Raw genomic sequence first — 21,130 nt, 5'->3', positions numbered from 1 at the left:
GAATTTACTTTGCTATAACAGGGCTTAATTAAATGTTTATTTGCATAATTGATGGAAAAATAATTATTAAACAGTATGTATTTATGTTTTTTTTTCCTCAAATATCTGAGTTTTAGAATATTCCGTATTTTACTAGTGATGTTACATCACCGCGCACAAAAGGATTATTGACCACAGTATTTTAAGAGTTAATAAATAAATCAAAATGACGGTGATTTTACAAATACCTCCATAGTTAAATCATTATTTTGATCATCTGTGCTCTAAAAAAAAAAGTCTACATTCGTGATTAGTTTACTAAATGGTTTTATTGTTGTGCAATCGTTACTGGAACAAGTGGCTTTCAATGTTCCGATTTGCCGATTGCGAAATAATGATGAGCAATTCCTCAATCAGTACGGCATAAACTAAGACTTGCATGCGCCGATGTTCCAGTTGTGTCGTATTATAAATTTGAGACAGGATCTGAACATTTTTGGTGCAAGTCTTTTTAAATTAAAAAAATAAAATAAATCCAGATCACCAGATCTTTTCTCGGCGTCCTGATTATTTTTGTTGTCCTGGCATTAATAATTGTTCGTTTGATTTTATTTTTATAATAGCTGCATTTGAAAAAAAAAAATTTTACTCTCACTAAAAATGCTTAATAGTTCTGTAACTAAATAAGAAATAAATAAAACGAAAAGACAAGTGAATCTTAAAGTGATTTGAAAAAAATACTTAATTAATTTTCTTACCGATAGTTTTTGAGGTGTTCCTAAACAAAATATGGAACTAATTATTCATAGAAGGCGCTTTTATATTTTTTTATTAAGAAATGGAATTTTTACGTTTACTTTGAAAGGAAATTGTACAAAATTTGGTTTGCGGAAACTTTACACTATACTGATTGTAACAAGTACCAAAACAATTTAATTATATCATAATAAAATAACAAAAACTAAGATTTTTTTTGTTTTATACACCATTTTATGAAAGGATCCAAATTATTAACAAATTACAACAGGGATGGAGAATACCTCAAATAAGGGAATATGGAAGTCTAGGCATTTACAAGGCTTATTACCTGTCATTGGCTGGTTTAAGTGGCCACTTTACACACTGTAAAATTCACCATTTTGCCTATGTTTGAACATCCAAATTTCTTCAATTCTTCCATTTGTTTTTTTTAGTGAAGTTAAAGATCTGAAACCTTTATTGTTGTGAAGAGATTCATCTGACTGAATTATTTTACGTACTAGGCAACGCCTGAAAACAATTTTTCAATTTTTAAACTTCTTGGACCAGTTGGTTTCATTACAATATTTGAGTTTGTCCAAATGTTCATAGACAAAAGAGTGGATTTCACCCCCTCAGGAGTCGTTAAGATTAACAAATTACTACAGGGATAGGGAATACCTTTAATAAGGGAATATGGAAGTCTAGGCATTTACAGGGCTTATGAAAATCAATGACTCCTGAGGGGGTGAAACCCAGTCTTTTGTCTACGAACATTTGGACAAACTTAAAGATCTAAATTATGTTATGGTATTTGTTACAATCAGTATAAAGTTTCCGCAAACCAAGTTTTGCAGACATAAAAATTGTATTTTTTAATAAAAGATATATAAGCGCCGCGCCATCTATAAATAATTAGTTCCATATTTTCGTTTGGTAATTTGTAGTTTGTAATTTTTGATTGTTTCGAAGTTTTCAATTATGAAAATAAATTGTCAATTATATCATTTTTTCAATTAAGTTGTCTGCTTACAATAAAATATGAATTAGGTGTTAAAACATACGCTGTTTCCGTTTTTTTCCAAATGTAGAGAACAAAAGCAAAAAACAAAAAAAAAATACAACAAAATTGTCAGTAATGTATTCTCCTTTATTATTTTCCAACAAATTAGTCAATTTTTCATGGCATATTCATCATACACTTGCGAGCAGGTTTAGCAGCTTTTTTACCTAGATTAAACGCGAAAAGAAAAAGGTGTCGAAAATCCTCACTTTTGTCTACTAGACTTTTCATTATACAGGCTTGTAATGAAATAAAAAAGAACAGTTTTTTTTTCGAATGACGTATATAACGATCATTATGTATGTATTTACACTTTTGGAACTAATTTTCAACATTTGAAAAAATTCAGACATAAATCACAAAACACTCGTGTTAACACGCAATACATAATTGTTAAAAAATCATTTGAAAATACGTCTATAAACAAATATGACGCTTGTCATTAAATTAGTTTTTCCTAAAACTTTGGAAAAATGATGTAAAAATATGTACAAAACATATGTCAGTTGAGAAACAGGTAAAAATATATATGTTTAAAAAATATATGTGTACCCAATTAGGTTTTAGATTTTGGTTGAGTATTTCTTTTGGTTTAAATTAAGCTTTTTTATATTTTATCGTTTATCATAACATCGATGTGCATGTTTATCCGTACGTGGTTTTTTTCTATTATAATATTTTTAAAAAGATAAGTTTTGTTTCTGTCAAACAAATAATCCCTTATATTAAATACCTCAAAATGTAAATGTTCTGACAGATGGTCCATTTTGCTAGTAAATATAATATGGTATGGCTTTGTAAATGTTCCCGCCCATAGTCATACCGTTCGCCTTGTTAACCGCGTTTGAAACCGCTAACTGACGCAGTGAATTCGCTCACAATGGTTGCAAAATGTTACATCTGCATACAAAATATAATATCCCTGCAGAGTTATGCCTTTTAATTAAAAATACAGATGTCGGTACAATTAAAAGACAAAAGAGATTGTGAGAGCCTTACGAATTACAACTGTGTATCAAATATGCAAGCTAGATAAAAATGGGCTTCTGGGGTTCGAAGTCTATACGCTGCGATTGGTTACCAATGCAGTGCTCTATGCACCATAAGGTGCGGAAAGGAAATAATGATGAAATATATTTATTAAAAGATTGTATAAGGTACCTCCGTTCTACGTTCCTCCAATGAAGATATATTGAGAGATTGCTCTATTACAAAATAAAAAAATAAAATTTGCAATCCGAGAAATCCATCCAGCAATCATTGTCATAATCATCACTATTCTTTTTCCACACCTTATGGTGCATAGGGCACTGCATCAGTACAATGTATTTTGATCGTATTTTTTGTAACATGAAGGTAAGATGATCTGTCTTACGTTTTGGGTACCAGTCCAGGGACTGTGAAATATTCTGGTTCAAAAACACCATTTTAAATTAATATTTCATAGCAAAATTTATATTGATAATTGGATTTTAGCAACTGGTATATTTTTCCCATATCGATTCAAATCACCCTTTTAAAATTTTTTGTTTTTGTTTTTATGAATAACCCGCTAAGCCTCTAATTAGAGGCTCGTTAGAAGGTTGGATAGAGGGGATATGAAAAAAGTAATGAAAAAATACACTACAACACCCAGACCAATTGAGAAAAAAATCTTTCTTGGATTTTTTTTCTTTCAACTGGCGGGAATCGAACCCGTGACGTTAGTCTCACAGCTGGCCGTCTTACCAACTGCGCCACGGCGCCTGCCGTTCAAACTTACATAACAAACTAACATAACAATAATGTAAAAAACCAAAACAAAATCTTATAATAATTCTCGTACATCAAATACTTTTTACAACTGCCAGATTTAATTGAGGTTTTGGAAGTGAACTGCATTTTTTCCTACGGAACAAACATACCTCAATTTACATTTAAAATATTTCAATATCTCTTTCGAAAATAGAAGAAAAAAAGCCTTTGGATTTGACAAAATCACGTAGATTTTCTTACCTTCTCGATACGTTATATTTATTTCTTTTACAAACGGGGTTGTCACGTCTTATTAGGATCGTTGAGAATCAAACCTTTTTATTAAATTACACCTTGCGAACTTTCTGGAAAAGAATTGAACATGTGTGACTAGTTTGTACGTGACTCGAAATATTATTTTTGGCACTTAGACCGTAAGGTGGGAATCTTCTATTTACTTTCCTAACTCGGTTATGCTTAACTCGAGTTCCATCTGAATCCCCATTATCATGACCAAACAAGAAATGAGTTGTGAGTGTATTGTCTCTATAATACATCGTTTGATCACGTATCGCATATCGTCCGTTTTCTGGCACAAGTTCTTATCTACATTATACTAGTTGTAATATATTGCACTTATAAAGTTTAAACCTTATCCCAAATTAACCATTTAAATAAAACTTCAAGCTGAACACTATACAATATTATAATTTTTATTAATTATATGAAATTCAAATCAAGAATATTTGATATCATTCACGAAGACATCTTATTTTTCGAAAATTTGCAATTTAGGTGATTCTAAACAAAAACATGAAACTAATTTTTCATTTTTTATTTTTTATATATGAGTCTTTATTCAATAAAATATAAACATTATTACAATATAATTACATTATAAAGAAAACAAAGTGTTAAAATATATTTCGTCCCGATAAACTATTCAATATTAGTTTGTCATCGGGTGCTCAGACATTAGTTTCAAATAAAAAGAGTACAGACATAATACTGTAAACGTGTAAAATAATAAACATAAAAAATAGTTTAAATTTTTTTTTTTATTAAAGTAAGAAAATAGAGTAAAATGATACAATTGAAATTAAATAATAGCAGTTTAATTGAATATATTTTAAATATAAGAAAAAAATTAAACACATATATCAAAAGTGTGTGTTCATAAATGTAATCAAAACAAAATAAAAAATAAAACAAACTAAATCAAAAATTTCATTTCATATCCGCAGAAAAAAATAAAATAAAAAGAAAATTAAAAATAACTTTTTAAAATAAGATCTAAAAAATGTAAATAAAATAAGATAGAAATAAATGAAAAGGTTCACATAAGAAAATAACAAAAATGTATTCAATGAGAGATAAAAAAATGGCACTTTTGTAATTTTTTATTGAAAAATGCCATTTTTTGGTTTATTTTCAATGGAAATTTTATAAAACTTGGTTTGCGAAAACTTTACACGATATTGATTGTGACAAATACCATAACAATATAATTTCAGTCCTTTTTACAAAATGGTGTATAAAACGAAAAATAAGATAATTGTTAACAGCCTGTGTAAAAGCTATAATAAGTACATTTAAAACATAAGATAATTTCGAAAATAAATAATTGATTTTTAGTACATCCAAATTTTGAATGAAATAACGAGATTCAACCTCCTTGAGAGTTTGTGATATAAATCAACAGAGATAAAAAACATTTTGGAGAAGGCTAATTTTATTGATAAAACCAGCTGGTCCAAAAAGAAGTGCAAATATTAAAAAATTTATTTTAGGTGTTGCCCAATGTAGGTGAAATAATTCAGTCTGAATGTCATCCGCATCAACAGATGAAAAAAAACATAATTTTACTACACCACAATTATAAATTTTTATGTCTCGACTCGTTAGGAAATTCCGGGTTAAGTCGGAAGGAGTATAAATGTTCAAACATAGGCAGAATAGTGATTGTTACACAGTGTGTGAAGTGGCCACTTAAGCCAACGACAGTCATAAGCGACGTAAATGCCTAGACTTCTGCATTGTAATATATAAGTATGTATAACTAAATTGAATGATTTTGGTGCGGGTTGAGTATTGAACAACCCGGACTTGTTTAATCGAGCTGAAAAATATATATTACTATAATTATGAGATTATTATTATGTTAAATGTTTTAAAATGTATCGATAAATCAGACGCTTGCATTTTTTGTACAGCTACTGTAAATGCAAAATTTATTTCAAGAGATAAATCTCAAACGGAATTTCACGCTACAAAAATTCTGTAAATTTCAAAACAGGTCTTTGAAGAGTGTCAGGAGTGAACAAACTGTTCCGTTTTATGTAAAACTAATTTTCAGGATATCTTTTTGTCTCTTTGAAATATCGTCTTGAAACTTTTCAAACGGATATCCGGTTTACCGGTTAAATTTAAAAACAGGAAAAATTAATACAATTATTCACCTTTAGTGAATTTGCAGCATTTATTCATTTCGAGTCACAAGTGGTTGAAACTTTTTACCCAAACTTTAAAGTTTTACGACATAAACTTTTATACAGTTTTACATATTTAAAGCATTCAGAAATATTGCAGTCTCTTGGTACTAGAAATATAGGTAAAATTATATCTACTCTCAGCACCTACAGCTCGCTTACTGAATAAAATTGATTTTTTACCTTTGAAAATAGACGCACTTTATCTGAATTATGCTATTTATTCAAATGATCAAATAACAAAAAAGGCTCTTTACACCTATTCTCTAAAATACATTTTAACTCCCCTTTCGCGTGACACGAAATACATAATTTATTCAATCTGCCAGTATGTAGGACTAACTATGCCCAACACACCCTTCCCCACACACTTCCTCTATCAGTTTTGTTCAAATTATAATGTTTGTTTTTTTCATCTATTAATGTATGTTTATTTTTTGTTCTTTTTCATGAATGTTTTTTGTGCACGCACACATTTGAAAACAAATTATAATTTAATGTGTAGGATTTGTAATTTTATCGTAATTGACTGTAAGTTTCTATAAAATAAATTTAAAATACAGTATTTCAAGTATTATGCTTTAAAATAATCTAAAAAGCAAGTTTATGCGATAATTTTACAACAAAAGATTTATATTTCGTTGTTTAATAGAATTTTTTTTTATTAATATTTCATATTTATTTAAATTTTTTTTCCATAATTTATAAAATTATCATACGATATAAGATAAACACACCGATCATAAATCTAGCGTGTACTCCCGCTCTCTGTCAATAACCGACTGACGAATTTCTCATTTTGCTATTGTCTCTTTCTCACAAACACCGGCCACAGAACAGAGTCTCTATCTTCTTTATTAAAAGTTATATTTCCGAGCTCTTTCTTAAACAGATTTGTTGTGGTATTGGCATCACTTTTAATCATTTTATTATTCTTTGCATAGCTAGAATAAATACTTTTTGCATTAAAATTTTGCATATTTATACAAATTTTACTTTACAAATCCGGTGTGAAAATGTTCATTTCAAGATTACAAAAAATATAACTTTATTATTAAAATTTATAAGAGAGATATGTTAGTCTTGTATGTAATTCAGGAGACTGCTACGAGATATTGCATAGATTTATATACTGTTAAGCGTGTTGTCCAGATGCCCTTTGAAATATATAAATATATGTTTATGTAATAATATTTTATTTTTATTTTTGCAATCATTTAATAATGTACGTACTTTCACTTTCCATTATTTTGTATCCCAACTCAACACAGGGCCCTTGGTCTCATAGAGTTTGGGATATGTTATTATTATATTTTTTGTTATATGTATGTATTTGTATGAATAAATAAATAAATTAATGTAGACTCATATTACACCACAGACACACAATATTGAAAACCAAAGTTACTTAATTTTTATTTTTATTATAATGCATAACAACAAAGTATAAACAAACAAACAAACAAACCACTAAGCCATTTCCCATAGGGGTAGGCAGAGAAGGTAGAACGCCATATCACTCTGTATTTTCGTACAGAGCTCACTTTCTTTATACTCATACATCTTCTCGTGCACGCACGTCAATTATTCCGACTTTTGACATGTCCATCTTTAAGTATTTGTAATTGAACAGCATACATAAACATTCGTTATGTTTAATAATTTTAACTCTCTAAATTTGTAGGAAAGTAAACTTATAAAAAAAATATACTGATAATACTTTTTTTTTCTTTTTGCACCACAACAGGCCAGGAAGCCCAACTACAGTGGTAAATTACACAACAAAACATCCAGGCTTCAGAAAAATTACTAGTCAAGTACGAGAGTCAAGCGTCTTTACCACTACACCTTGGAGGCCACCTATGATACTCATAATATTAGTTACTTGATACAAGTGATAAAAAAAAGATAAGATTATCAATGATGAGAAAAACAGAGCCTTAAAACTCACTGTACAAGGCATTGAAGTTCAACAGTGAGTTACTTGAAGAAATAGGAATTTGTAACTGCAAAATCCACGAACCAGCGAAACCACAATTTGAGATACCACTGCTATGCAGCGAGTGGTGCGATCAGTTCCTATGCTCAAGGCAATGCTCAAAAATAGTGTTAATGTAATAATATTCATTTTATAAACTTTGCATATCGTATTTATTTTTTGTAAGATAACATTAAAATAATATTTAAAAAATTAAATATCCAGAAATTTATTAACGTAAACATTATAAAGAAAAGTAATGATTTTCCTTTAAGTCAGTAGTTTTTATCTGAAAATTGAAATTATAAGTTTCAATTCGACTTATTTTATAACGACGATTTGGGCATCATATATCTCCTTCTGCAAACCAGGAGAAAATGAAGAGGTAGAGTTTAAATGATGCGGTAGATGTTCTGAAAAGGACTCTCAGCTCTCGGGAACGGATGAAAGAGAACTTTACATAAATCTGTGAATAGATAGAAGGGCTTAAGAGTGGAGTGCTGAGCCTGTAAAAATAATATGGTACTTCCCTGAAATGAACAAATGAGAACGGAGTTTATTTATCTTCGTAATTTTACTCGTTTTCTATTCCGTTTTGCTCAGGATAAATTAAAACTCAATTTTTCTTGGACAAAAAAATTGTTATGTTGATGTATTTTCATTTTCAATACATTGCTATGTAATTTCATCACAAAAGTGGTAAATTTAGTAATTTATCGAATTTCACGTCGCTATTACTTACCGTTAGCGAGTATTATTTTATTCCGAAAACAATTTTATAAGTGAAGAGGATTATGTATTTTTCCCTGTCTTTGCAGATAAAGAATAATGATAGTCATAACGACTGATACGTGCTGGTTTGGTTTTGAGATTTAGTAAAAGTGGTTAATTTTATTATCTTTTGTTGCAGTTATTTAATAATGTCAAATTTAAAACAAAATACCATAACTACAACATTATAAAAGGGTACCAGATTCAATTGCTGCTTAAGCAACAAACACATTAATTTACAAGAATATTTAAATAGCTTATTGTAAATCAATCAACTTTCACAATATATTTTTATTAGCAACAAGCGGACCCGACAGACGTTGTCCTGCTTAAACGTTAGTTTGCCTGCTATTAGCTGGTTGCGCAAACATTTTTTTCGTAATTAATTACTTACGTTATTTATTTTGGACGTTTTAAAGTTGTTTATATATTCGAAGAAAGGTTTTTTTGGTTTGTTTTATCTCCACGTGTGATTGGCTAAGAGGCTTCATCGTGTTTAAATAAAAATCATGCAAAAATCACTACTCTAGTGCCACAATCTATGGAGAAAATACTTAAATGCGTGTTGATGAAGAAAAATCAGACAGTGTTTTACCCTTAGCCTTTTAAAATTATGAAACTCAACGCATGCCCAACGCAAATTTAGTCATTCTTTAATCATTAGCCGCGTTTTGACGTGAATTTGACATTTAATTTGAGACCAAAAGAAAAGAAAAAACTAAGATAGACCAGATCTTGTCCTGAGGAAGTATTTTTTTTTGTCTTCGCTTTAATTTTATTTCGTTATTTATTTTTTAATTTGTACATGTATTAAATATAAGAAAGTGTGTTTACGATTAATGGACTATATAAGTCCATGAATAAATCAATAAATAAATAATAATAAAAGAAAAATGACTGTATCGTGAAAACATGCAAAATCTTTCCGGATAAAAGAAAAAATACTTTTTATTTATTTGTAGGTGCCTAAGTACTTGTTTGTTGTTAAATTCCAAAATATGAAATAACAATTTTTCAAATAAATAATTATTTTTGCAAATGTAAAACTTTACGGTACTTACCGGCAGTGGTGCATTCTGTGTAAGAGTCCGCTTTTCAAAAATGTCTCTATTGTTGATTATTTTTTAAAACATTACTAAAAAAATGTTTACATGTAGAAATTAAAACATTGTTGGGAAATCAATCAATTCAGTATCCATTGAAAAAAAAAATGTTTGTAAACGTTAAAATGCAAACTTTTTTATTTGACAAAAAAACAACACATTACAATGTTTTTGGAATATGCATTTCAGTCGAAGGCAACCCTGGATAATTATCCGATGAAAATCGATGAAAGATAATAAAGATAATCGATGAAAACACATATATGCTTCTAACTTTTTTTCTACTCAATATACTGAAGATGATATTATTTTGCAAAAAACCGCACGTAAATCTGTCAAGCCATTTTCGAGTTTTCGCAAGTCAAAACACGGCAATTCATTTTTATATATAAAGATCTATCTATAGATCTATCTATATAGAGCTATCTATAGCATAGTTTGCTTTACAATACGCGAAGATTTTTTTGAATAGATTCATTGAATCATTATTTTTTAATTATTTAATTTTATCAATATTACAATAACATACTAGTTTGTTTTATTAACATGCAAGCAAACTACATACATATATACCGATACAGATTGTTCTACTCTCGTACGTAGTTCGCTTCAGCAAATAATGCATTTTTACACACCTGTTTCTGTGATGTAACTGGCGTTGCAGATTGCACTTAACTAATTAATATCTTTTCAACTACTACATATATTGTATTAAGGGCATTTTGTAGCGCTGTGAACGCTAGGATCACGTGGAACTAGTTATCGTGCCTGCAGCGCCCCCAAGTGGCGACGAAGGGAAGTCACGAAGAAGGTCACGTGGTAGAGGCACTCCCCGGTAGCAATGTGAATATATGATGGTGCAATATCAAAGTAATACTGCTAAAATACTTAAAACTTCTATTATAATAAAATACTCAATTATACCTCTAACAATTGCAACTATTTTTTCACACAAGTAAAAAATCAAAATCATAGCAGATATTTAAGTATCTTCGACAGTTATAAATAAAATATTTTGTCTATCAGACGACGAATCCGATGCCAGAAATTAGTGGCAGGGGAAAGAGGTAGCTGCTGTTTTGTCATAAAAGTTAATTAACAAAAATGCGTACTGTTTTTTTTCGGTTGCCTGAGTGCATGTTGTATTGGGCAAATACTTCAAATATCCTATATGTATTTGGATTTTGTGACATTGTTTGTATTACTACGTTCTTCTTCCTTTCTGAAGTGGGACTTGGAGCATACGGCCGCTGTCTCAATTTGGAACTAACACTGTATTCCTTCACTGTCATGCTGAGAAATCAGAAAAAGGTGATTGTACTAACCATGTGTATTTCATTAATCGCAAATTGACAATACTGCAGCGACGGGTACAATAAAAGCTTTAAAAGTTTTCAAATTTTGTTATTTTTGCAATTTGATTGTAAGGAAACATTAAATTTTCGCTTAATTAGAATTTCGGAAATGGGGTGAGTGCTTTCATTGTACGGCACAGATATAAAATAGAAAATTGTTCAAGATATTTAAAATTCGGTAGAATTACCATCGAATTTGCTAGATCAGCAGATTGCTCCCAAGGTCGGTATATCTTTTGAAAAATCGGAAGAGTTGGCGACACTAACCCTTAGTGAGTGCACAGTGATCCGAATGAGGTTTTTCTCTCAGTATTTTTAAGGTTAAAAAGTACAAAGGGGTCAAACAAAGACTAGGGGTGTCTGTGTCAGTTAACAATTTGGCAATACCTAAGCGTCACGACGCAATACGACACTACTATGGAACTACCCGGTTCATTCAACTTAACGAATTCAATGAAACGTAGTTTATTAAGTTTTTCAAGAAGCTCTAAAGTGAGCAAGTCAGATTAACTTAAAAAAATAAAACTTCTAGGCGAAACTAATTTTTCACAACCAGGAGCGCAGTAAATGTACATATATACCGTCGCTTCAGAAAATAAATTACTTTATCATGGAAAGTTAGAACCAGCGCTCTAGCACATACCAGGAGGTATTACGTCACAATATTTGTATGTACATATACAAACCGAGGTGACAGGAGAGTACAGAGGTGACAAGTTAATACGTTCAGCCCCTTGCATCCATGTCAGGGTTGTGTATTTACGAATGCGTCAAAAGCAGCAAATAAAATACAAATTGTGTAAACAATTATTATTGAATATATAAAAAAATATTATTGACGCAAAGCGCGTTAAACACTTGTCAAATCTTTAATTTACGTGCATATCAGTTCTTTCGTCACATTTACTATAAATGTTACTATGTTATTATTTAAATATGCTTCCTGAACTCTGATCAAAATGTAGCAACTTCATCGTGGGTGACTACGAGTATATCCTTTTCAAGTATATGTGATCAATAATTTATTTGAGGAATCGCAACTTTTGTAATTTTTAGGAAATTGTATCACGGAATTGCTATTGGTTTTATTTATACAAACCCGTAGAGTTGTCGCGCGTCACTATTAAAGTGCAAGTGCCGAGTCTGACCACCAGAAAATTCGAGCAAAAAGTGAAGGACCCCAGTATAAGGTGAGTGTCCGTTGTCGTTTTGAATCGGAGTTTAGAGCATTGTTCAAATCGCAATTTGCAACCAAAATATATAAATTCGCGAACCAGAGACCTGTATATGGGCGCTTTTCGATCATCCGGTAAGTGGCGCGATCACAGGGTATCAAACAAGTAAGAAGGTGATATATTTTCATTGAACTTATACATCACATTGCATAACCCTATTTTTACAGGCGTATAATAAAAAGACACGTCACTTCTATAGTGACTGAATTTCATATTTAAAAAATATTGCGTTGCTTCAATGATTCGAATAAAACGACATGGACTACCTGACAGAAAATGACAGAAATGTTATAGATATAAAAAAAAGTATTCTTATATATATATAACAATAAACTGTCCACACATAAAAAAAATAAACAAATTCTTCCAAACAAGGCGACAAAGATAATACTAAAAAAATATATCTATTCTAATGTAGAAAGAATGCACAAAGAAATTGGCTTGCTCACAGTGAAGCGATAAATTAAATATAATCTAGCATTTTTTTTGCATAAAATAATTAAGGGGATGAATAAATCAAAAACAATAACAAAATATAACCAACAATGTCATACATATGAAACAAGGGGTAAAAAAAAAAGATTACTAATTAGGAGAAAAACAGAATCTCAAAACTCATTGTACAAGGGATTGAAGCTGTCAATGAGTTACCTGAAGAAATAAAGGAAATAGAAAAAATCCAAACATTTCAAATTAATTTTAAAAAAAAATGTTATTGAGAAATTTTAATATAAAAATTGTTATATTATTAAAAGTTTATATTAGTTCTTAAGATGTTATGAACTAACTTAATAAAGCATAAATAAATAAACAACGGAGTTTAACAATTACATGCTGTCCACACTAACAAATGTACCCCGCAACCGGCTTACGCTGACAGAGCGCTCAGACCTTTTCCAATCATAGCTGGTTGCTCACATATTCACAAAAAAATAATGCGTCCCGCAACCAGCTTCCGCTGACAGAGCGCCCAGACCTTTTCCGATCATAGCTGGTTGCTCATTGTTCACAATATTCTATTCATTTCCTAAAATCATTAATTTAATAAAAAAAAATTCCAGTATTATCTACATATTCATCTCAACTGTATATTTTCAGCTCGCGGTGTAGTTGTCAGCGCATTAGCCTACCGTGCAAGAGGTCTCGGGTACGATTTCCGACATGGTTGATATGGAATATTGATTTAAAAAGCTGTTTCCAAACTAGAATATTTCATAGTCCCTGGACTGGTACCTGAAGCATAAGACTGATCATCTTACCTTTATGTAACAAACATGATTAAGATAAACTGCAATTTGTATACCGATGCAGTGTCCTTTGCACCATAAGTGCGGAATGGGAATAACGATGATGATTTACATTATTCATAACTGTTAATAACATTAAAATAAAATTAAAGTTTATGAATTCAATTTTAATACATTGGTGAATATTTTCATTTAAATTTATTCGCAAAACCGAATTTTTAGTAAGTCTACTTATAAATAATATTAGTTAAATATGTTTTTTTATTTTTATTTATTTAAACCAATTGACAGGTTATTTGATAAGCGCTTATGAATTGGGATAAATTGAAGTTTTTTTTTAAATAATTAAATAAATACACAAAAAGTATGATTTAAACATAAGATACATAATATTGTAAACAACATATGTATAATGTTAAGGTAAAAATGAATACAACGAGATTATTATTATATCAGAAAGACAAGAGACAAGATGTTATTGCTACTGCCCTGTCGGTGAGTTTTATCTTTCGAAAAGTGAGTTGATAATTTCTCTTTTGAATAACTCACTTTGCTGTAGGAATACATCAATCGATCTGTCTTTGGACACTTCATTGTAAAGCCTAAGCATCCTTGGCATTTGTGGAAAGAAGCCAGTGTTGGTTCTTTAATTTTACACAGCAAAAAAGTGTTGATACAAGTGGCGCGATTCGGAAGATAGACTATCTAGTGGGTCTATCTTACCGGATAAAACTTTATGTATGAAAAACTATTAATGAAGCTACATTTCTCCTAAACTTCTAGCTAAAAATATGAAAGTATTCCAGTCTATCAAGCTAATTATCTAAAGTATTGATTAAACTGTTTTGATAGGTAATTGTTCTAAGAAATTTGCATTTTTTAAAAATATATATTTATTTATATTTTACTCTTACAAACTATAAACAATAATAAAAATAATGTGACCTCACTGAGGTTACCCGTGCCGAGGACACTTAACTACTAATATACTTTTTGGAAATGTTTTTACACTTGAGAACAAACAAAGAAGACAAACTTAATAAACAGAGATAATTAACAAAATATTCAGACTGTTTTAAAAACTAGGTATATATGTACATCTATAATATTTATATTACGAAACGCACAATGAATATAACAAAAACCTAACTTAAGCTATACACTTGTGGAGCAGTTGATTCAATATTGGTTTGGGCGAATAAGACAATTCATTTTACTTTTACCTAGCTCCACTATCTATTTTTTTATAGCCTTTTTAAACATTTTCTCGTTAATAGTTTTAATAGATAGTGGAAGTAGGTTATAGATTTTAATTGAATAATACTCAAAATCCCTTTGTCCGAAAGTGGTTTAAGTTTGTATTTGTTTAAGTTTTCTTTGTGTTGACAATCTAGTGATTATATTATTTGTATGTGATGTACTGTAGGGTTATGTCTTTCATTTGAATAAGAGCAGTTTTTGAATATGTAAGTGAGTATTGTTTTAGCGTATAATTGTTTTGGTGTTGAACGGATTCAATTAGCTTTTTATGGATATCGTAGATGGCAGACTATATTATCAAATTAAACTATGGCATACTCCTGATCCAGGATTTGTAAAACGTTATTGCAACAACTACTGGGCTTTTGAATGGTTTTGTTATTCGTAGAATGAATACGCAAGTTTCCAAAGTTTTTTTTGTTATATCGTCGATATGATGATTGTGTTTAAGTCTTGAATCAAGTGTGATGCCAAGGTGTCTTATAGTACAAACATTCTGTAATTTATCTAACATATCACATTAGCAAAATAACTCAACACGATAAACGTTTACTACATGAAATAGCAAATAAAAACACACATGCAAATATTTGTGGAAGGTAAAGTTATACGTATTTTCAATAATTCTGTATTTATTTCACATATAACTGTGTTCTTCACCTGCTCGGATACAAAACTAAAGAAAAAAGCGCTCAAGAACATCATTGGTAAAATATATGACTTCCTCTATCGAGTTCAACTTAACTTTTATTATAGTTAGTGCAGTGTTAAAGGTTTTATGCTCTTGGTAAAGTGTAGAAAATCTACCTAGTACCGAAGTTTACGTTCGTTCTTAATTAAGAGGTGTGGTAACAAAATTAAGTTCTATGTTAACTTAAAGTTTAACTAAAACTAACAAAAGTGAAGGCAATCAACGCCAACGCCAGAGTCTTAGAAGATACAAGATAAAACTTTCTTGGTGAAGAAAATCACATAATCTGTTAGCAAAAAACGATATCATTCTTACCTTTAACTCTTTGAACGACATTTTTTTAACTTTATTTATTATAAAATAATATCGTTGGTAGAAACACAAAAAAATCAAAAGAGAAAAAAAAAAGTTAAATAAACAGGTTTGGTAATTTTACAGAAAAAAAAATACTATCAATATTCGTATGAACTTACAGCACAAATTCAATTATCTGGATTAATGAGTGTCAAATTTTATTGCTTTTGAAATAATACAGCTAATTGGAATAACATTAAAACTTATTTAAACATGTACTGCAAAGTAAATTGCACCATCGAATTAAAATAAAAAAAATATTTTTTATTTTTTGTTTCCTTAAAAGAATTTGGATATTTGGGAATTCGGATGTCTGGAATTGATATAAACAGAGTTCTACAGTATTACCGAAATCAATAAATCTGTTCTTTTATCTCCCTTTATCAACTTTATCCTTTATCCTCTCTTTATCAACTTACATTTTGTCCCTAACAGCATTTTAAACTTCCACCAAAGGTTTTATTTTATATTTTTTTTATCCCTAAAATAAATCAGATGCATTGTTATACTTATCTGAAAATCTTTTCGGCGTTCATTTTGTAAAATATTTTATTATTTAAATTAATTCAACATTTTATGTTATTTCTATGTCCTCACTGGACACAATTGGTCTCAAAACATTTATTCAAATTATTTTTAATGTCGTGCTCCTAGTAATTATATATAACAACTCATCTTAATAATCTAAACATATTTCTTTTATTGATTTAAAAACAACATATTACATACAATTATTGACTATAGAGGCAGCTTAAAGTGAAACAATCAGGAACCCCGTACCTGTAAACTTGCCGCAACTCGCTAGAAAATCCGTGTTTAGACGCACGTTATACGTTTTATTTATATCTATACTCACATATACATATGCGTGGATGCACATATATATACACAAACATAAAAATTGTTTGTGTATATATATGTGTATAAATAATTGGCGGCCTCCGTGTGTAGTGGTCAAGACGCTTGACTCACGCACGGAAGGTTCCGGGTTCGATTCCCGGTGAGAACACAAAAATTTAAATGTGATTTTTCTCAAGTCTGGGTGCTCTGTGATGTAATTCACCACTGTAATTAGGCTTTCTGGTCTGTTGTGGTGCAAAAAAATAAATAAAAAAAATGTTTAAAAAAATGGCGTTTTAGTATTATATTTGCCAACGCCATTTAAATAAGTGTGAACGAAAAGTGTCTTTGAGTACAGTTGCCTGCCGTCCAGATTACCTCAGCTGTGGATTAGGAACCCCAAGTAAAGCCTTGTGTTTGCTTTTTCTAATTGGCATTTTCTCTGGCACTGCCTTACATAATAGTTGTATGTTCAATCTAGCTTTGACACAGTAAAAAAATCACCTTTATCTAAGTTTTTATCCAGCTCAGATTTTTTTTGAGTTGTCGATTTGACTATCGATTTGAGCCATTTTAAATGTGAATCAATTACAACTCCTTTTATAGATAATTAGAATGTTTTCGTTTTTTCAAAAAAAAACGTGCCCTTAGACAGTGACCTGGAATAGTGGATTTCAACCTGTAGGTCGCGACCCCTAGAAGCGTCGCAAAGCTTTTCTTTGGGAACGTGGTCGCAATCAACAAAAATACAATAATTTCCGTAAGAAGATTGTCAGTTTATTTTTAAACAGTTTGACGAATCGTATTTTTTTAAAACGCGAATACCAATGTTACTTCACATTGGTAGAATATGGCAAATGGCACTTTTAATTTGAATGTGTCCCTTACTAGCTCTCCATATATATTTTCTTATCCTCCGAAAGTCGTCAATATTATGTATTATTAAATTCCATTATTGTTTTAACTATTTTTATCACGAGGAATGTAATTTAAAAAATATATAATAAAAAAAGACCCATATTTTTTTGTCTCAGCAAATCAGCATACTGTCAGCAAGATCTAAAATATTTATAAATCCCGCTGCACCCTTACACTTACCTTGCACATCATTTTTGGACTAATAATATTATGGTTTTGGACTCACGACTCAATGATCCGTGGTTCAAATTCCACTCTACTCCAACATGATTCATATTTTCTAATAGAGAGTTATTTACAACTTGTTGAAAATAGCTCTCAAAATGAAATATGAAAAAAAAAAAAATCAGGCCCTGGGGAGTCACCAGATTTTTTTATCCGTGAAGGAATCGCGTATTCAAAAACGTTGATAAACACTGACATGGAATATGTTTAGAAATAATTATTCACATACCTAACACAGTTAAGTCTATCCGTCTCACGAGCGGAGGATGCATGGAAACTTGGCACTCGTACGTCCCTTGGTCTCTCGCTGCTACCGGGTGGAGCACCATCCTCCAGTCTCCTGGAGACGCCTGCAGCGACCACCGACCGTCGTTAGCCAGCGTCAGTCTGCCGGCTGACAAGAGGACAAAATCATCACCTCGTCTTCGAACCCAGGATATCTGCAAAACAAATATCAATTTTAGAAACTACAAATCCTTACTCTGCGGGCGGATGAAGAAAACAGTTATTTGTGTAAAATATAATCCGAATCCTAAAAGAGTTATTTCGACTTGATGGCTGTTTACTGGTAAAAATCATAATAAAAGAAATCGATTGTAGAAAAAGTTTGTTGGCACGTTTGCTTACCATACTTGAGATTCCGGGTTTAATTCCTCGGAGGGTCAATATGAAATAATTGTTTATAAGGTGAGCTTCATCAAAATACTCGATTATTCCTGGACTGAGACTTGAACAGTTATACTGATTGCCTTACTTTTATGCGACAGATAATCGAGATTCACTGCACTTTACTGAACAATGTAGTACCATATGTACCACCAGGTATGGATAAGTGTTTATTTGACATCAATTAAAGCATTTAGTGTTTTCAAATTGCTTTTAAGGTCCATCTATGTTCTACATTTCTCCAATGAAGACATATTGTTCTATTTCAAAATAAAAATAATTACCCCATTTCAATCCAAGCAACCGTGCCACATTTCTTAGAAAACGGTGTTGGACAGACTCGATGTGGTCACTATAAATCCTTTAATGGAGACCAAATTGGAGAAGCATATTCTTGATGGGGTCGAACTTGTTAGGTTAGCAGTAAAGAGTTTTTATGGTATTAATGTTTTTGGGCCCCATCGTCATCTTTTTGATAAAACCAAGAAGTTCGAGAGATTTGTTTACAATATTATCTCTATGTTCACAATAGGAAAGTTAAATGTCGAAATTAACGCCGATGTTCTTTATTGAATAAACAATTGAAAAATAAGTATTTCAGATGACTTATTTAGGTTTTGTATGGCGCGAGAAAGATATAATTTTACATTTGTCTATGTTAAGTTTAAGACAATTTATGTAGCACCACAAAAAAAGAAGAGAATCATTGGGAGATTCGATAAGTTTAAGTATCTTGTTGTCATTAACAAAAAGCCATAATTTTGTGTATTCAAAAGTATTGATTATATAATTTATAAAAATATTAAATAATAATGGAGCAAGGTGGGCTCCTTGAGGTGCTCTGGAGCGGGAAAAGTTACAGTGATTGGAGAAGTCAAGATTTTTTTTTCTTTTTTCTTTCAACTGTTTTCTTTCATTTAGGTAAGCCCTGAAGGATAATAATAAAGGATCTCTTACTCTTGTGTGATTGACTTAATATAACGATTTAGATATTTACCTTTTATATGCGTTTATAATGATTAACAGTTCAATAATAAGTAACATTTCTTCCTTATTGGAATGATGCGATGCGATGTTTTTAATATCCGACCTTTAATGTCAGATTTTAACAGCAAAAAATACTAACCGTTCTGTCACCCAAATCTGACACTTTACAAGTGAGAATGACTTTCCCTCCTAATTGGGCTGTCACGTTCTCGTTCGGCCCGTCTATAAAAGCGGGCTTCGGGTCAGGGGGTGGACCTTTCTCCTCCTCTTCCTCGGCATCTTCCTCAGGCGTAGTGGCTCCCTTTTGGTGCGCGTCTCCATATACCTCGGTGAAGTAATGGGGGTATTCTTTCCAGTAGTATGCCGGATTGACTTGGCCCGTAGGGGAGTCGGTCTTTACAGCTGAAAACAAAATGAAATATTTACAGATCTTTAAAAAAATAATGCCTTAGTAATGAGACGTAGAAGTCTTGACATTAACAGGTCTTAAAACCTGTCTTATCTTGTTTGGTGATCTAACTAGAAAAATAAATGTTTTATATATTTGTCGCATTTAATATTTTGCTATTTTCGTAGATCCTGATAAACAAAATACTTCATTTACAATGATCTACTTTGTCTAAACATGTGACGTATGTTTTTTTATTATAATAATAATAATGTTTGAATAATTTATAGGGCGCCATTTTTGTGAAAATCACCTCAAGGGCGCTGAAAGTGTAAAAGTAAAAAATAACACACTGCAACAGAGATGAGGAACATTTTAGAGAAGGGAATTTAGAAGTCTAGGTATCTTACAGGAGTTATGATCTGTCATTGGCTGATTTAAGTGGTCACTTTACACACTGTGTAACATTAATAATATTCATCGTATTTGCCTGTATATTAATAAATTTAATGCAATTTGCAACGCTTCAACGTTTTCTACATAAAGATCTTAAATAAAAATATTTTTTTGCTTTATAATATTAATATTCTTATTTTTATTCTTCACCTGCAATGAAAATAAACAAATTTGGATATTGTAAAGCGTCCTCAGCACGAGTCACCCCAGTGAGATCCTATTATTTGTATTATTTACCATTGTATATAATGTGAAAAAATGAATAAATATACATAAAAATAAATATCGATAAAGGTTTCAGATCTTTAACGTCAAGTATCAACCATCAACTAAAAAAGCACTTCTTTTGTAAACTCAAAATATTGAATATTGAAGATCAAATGTATTTCATTAATCGGTTTCACACATTCCACAAAAAAACCAGCCTTGTTGAATTTCCATTTCGTAAACCAGACTTTTATTTGCATTTACTGTGCTGCTATCATCAAATCAATCAAGATTATTTCTAATTGTGTTATCCTGATTTCGCATCCTATATTAGAGTAATGAACTTATTTTAAACCATTAAAGGATTTTACGAGAGCCGTAAAACAGTCTGTCGGTCTATCAAACTAACTGGATCAATGTGAAAACCTAGCGTTTATTAAAATTTT

General features: G+C 30.7%; 1 protein-coding gene across 1 annotated transcript in view; it reads right to left on the bottom strand.

The window, feature by feature from the left end:
- Positions 1-20,035, bottom strand: part of LOC148274007 (opioid-binding protein/cell adhesion molecule-like) — a gene marked incomplete at its 5' end in the record, with an annotated part of 135,281 nt that extends 115,246 nt beyond the window's left edge. The window contains 2 exons of the mRNA XM_088237762.1: positions 18,210-18,420; positions 19,773-20,035. Coding sequence (XP_088093888.1) covers positions 18,210-18,420; positions 19,773-20,035 — 474 coding nt within the window. The remainder of the gene's footprint in view (positions 1-18,209; positions 18,421-19,772) is intronic.
- Positions 20,036-21,130: the final 1,095 nt, after the last annotated feature.

Source organism: Micrasema longulum, unplaced genomic scaffold (assembly GCF_059751315.1).
Source record: "Micrasema longulum isolate JH-2025_06_02 unplaced genomic scaffold, ASM5975131v1 h1tg001780l, whole genome shotgun sequence".
In the NCBI taxonomy this organism is placed as follows: Eukaryota; Metazoa; Arthropoda; class Insecta; order Trichoptera; family Brachycentridae; genus Micrasema; species Micrasema longulum.
This window is presented reverse-complemented; position numbering and strand designations above follow the sequence as displayed.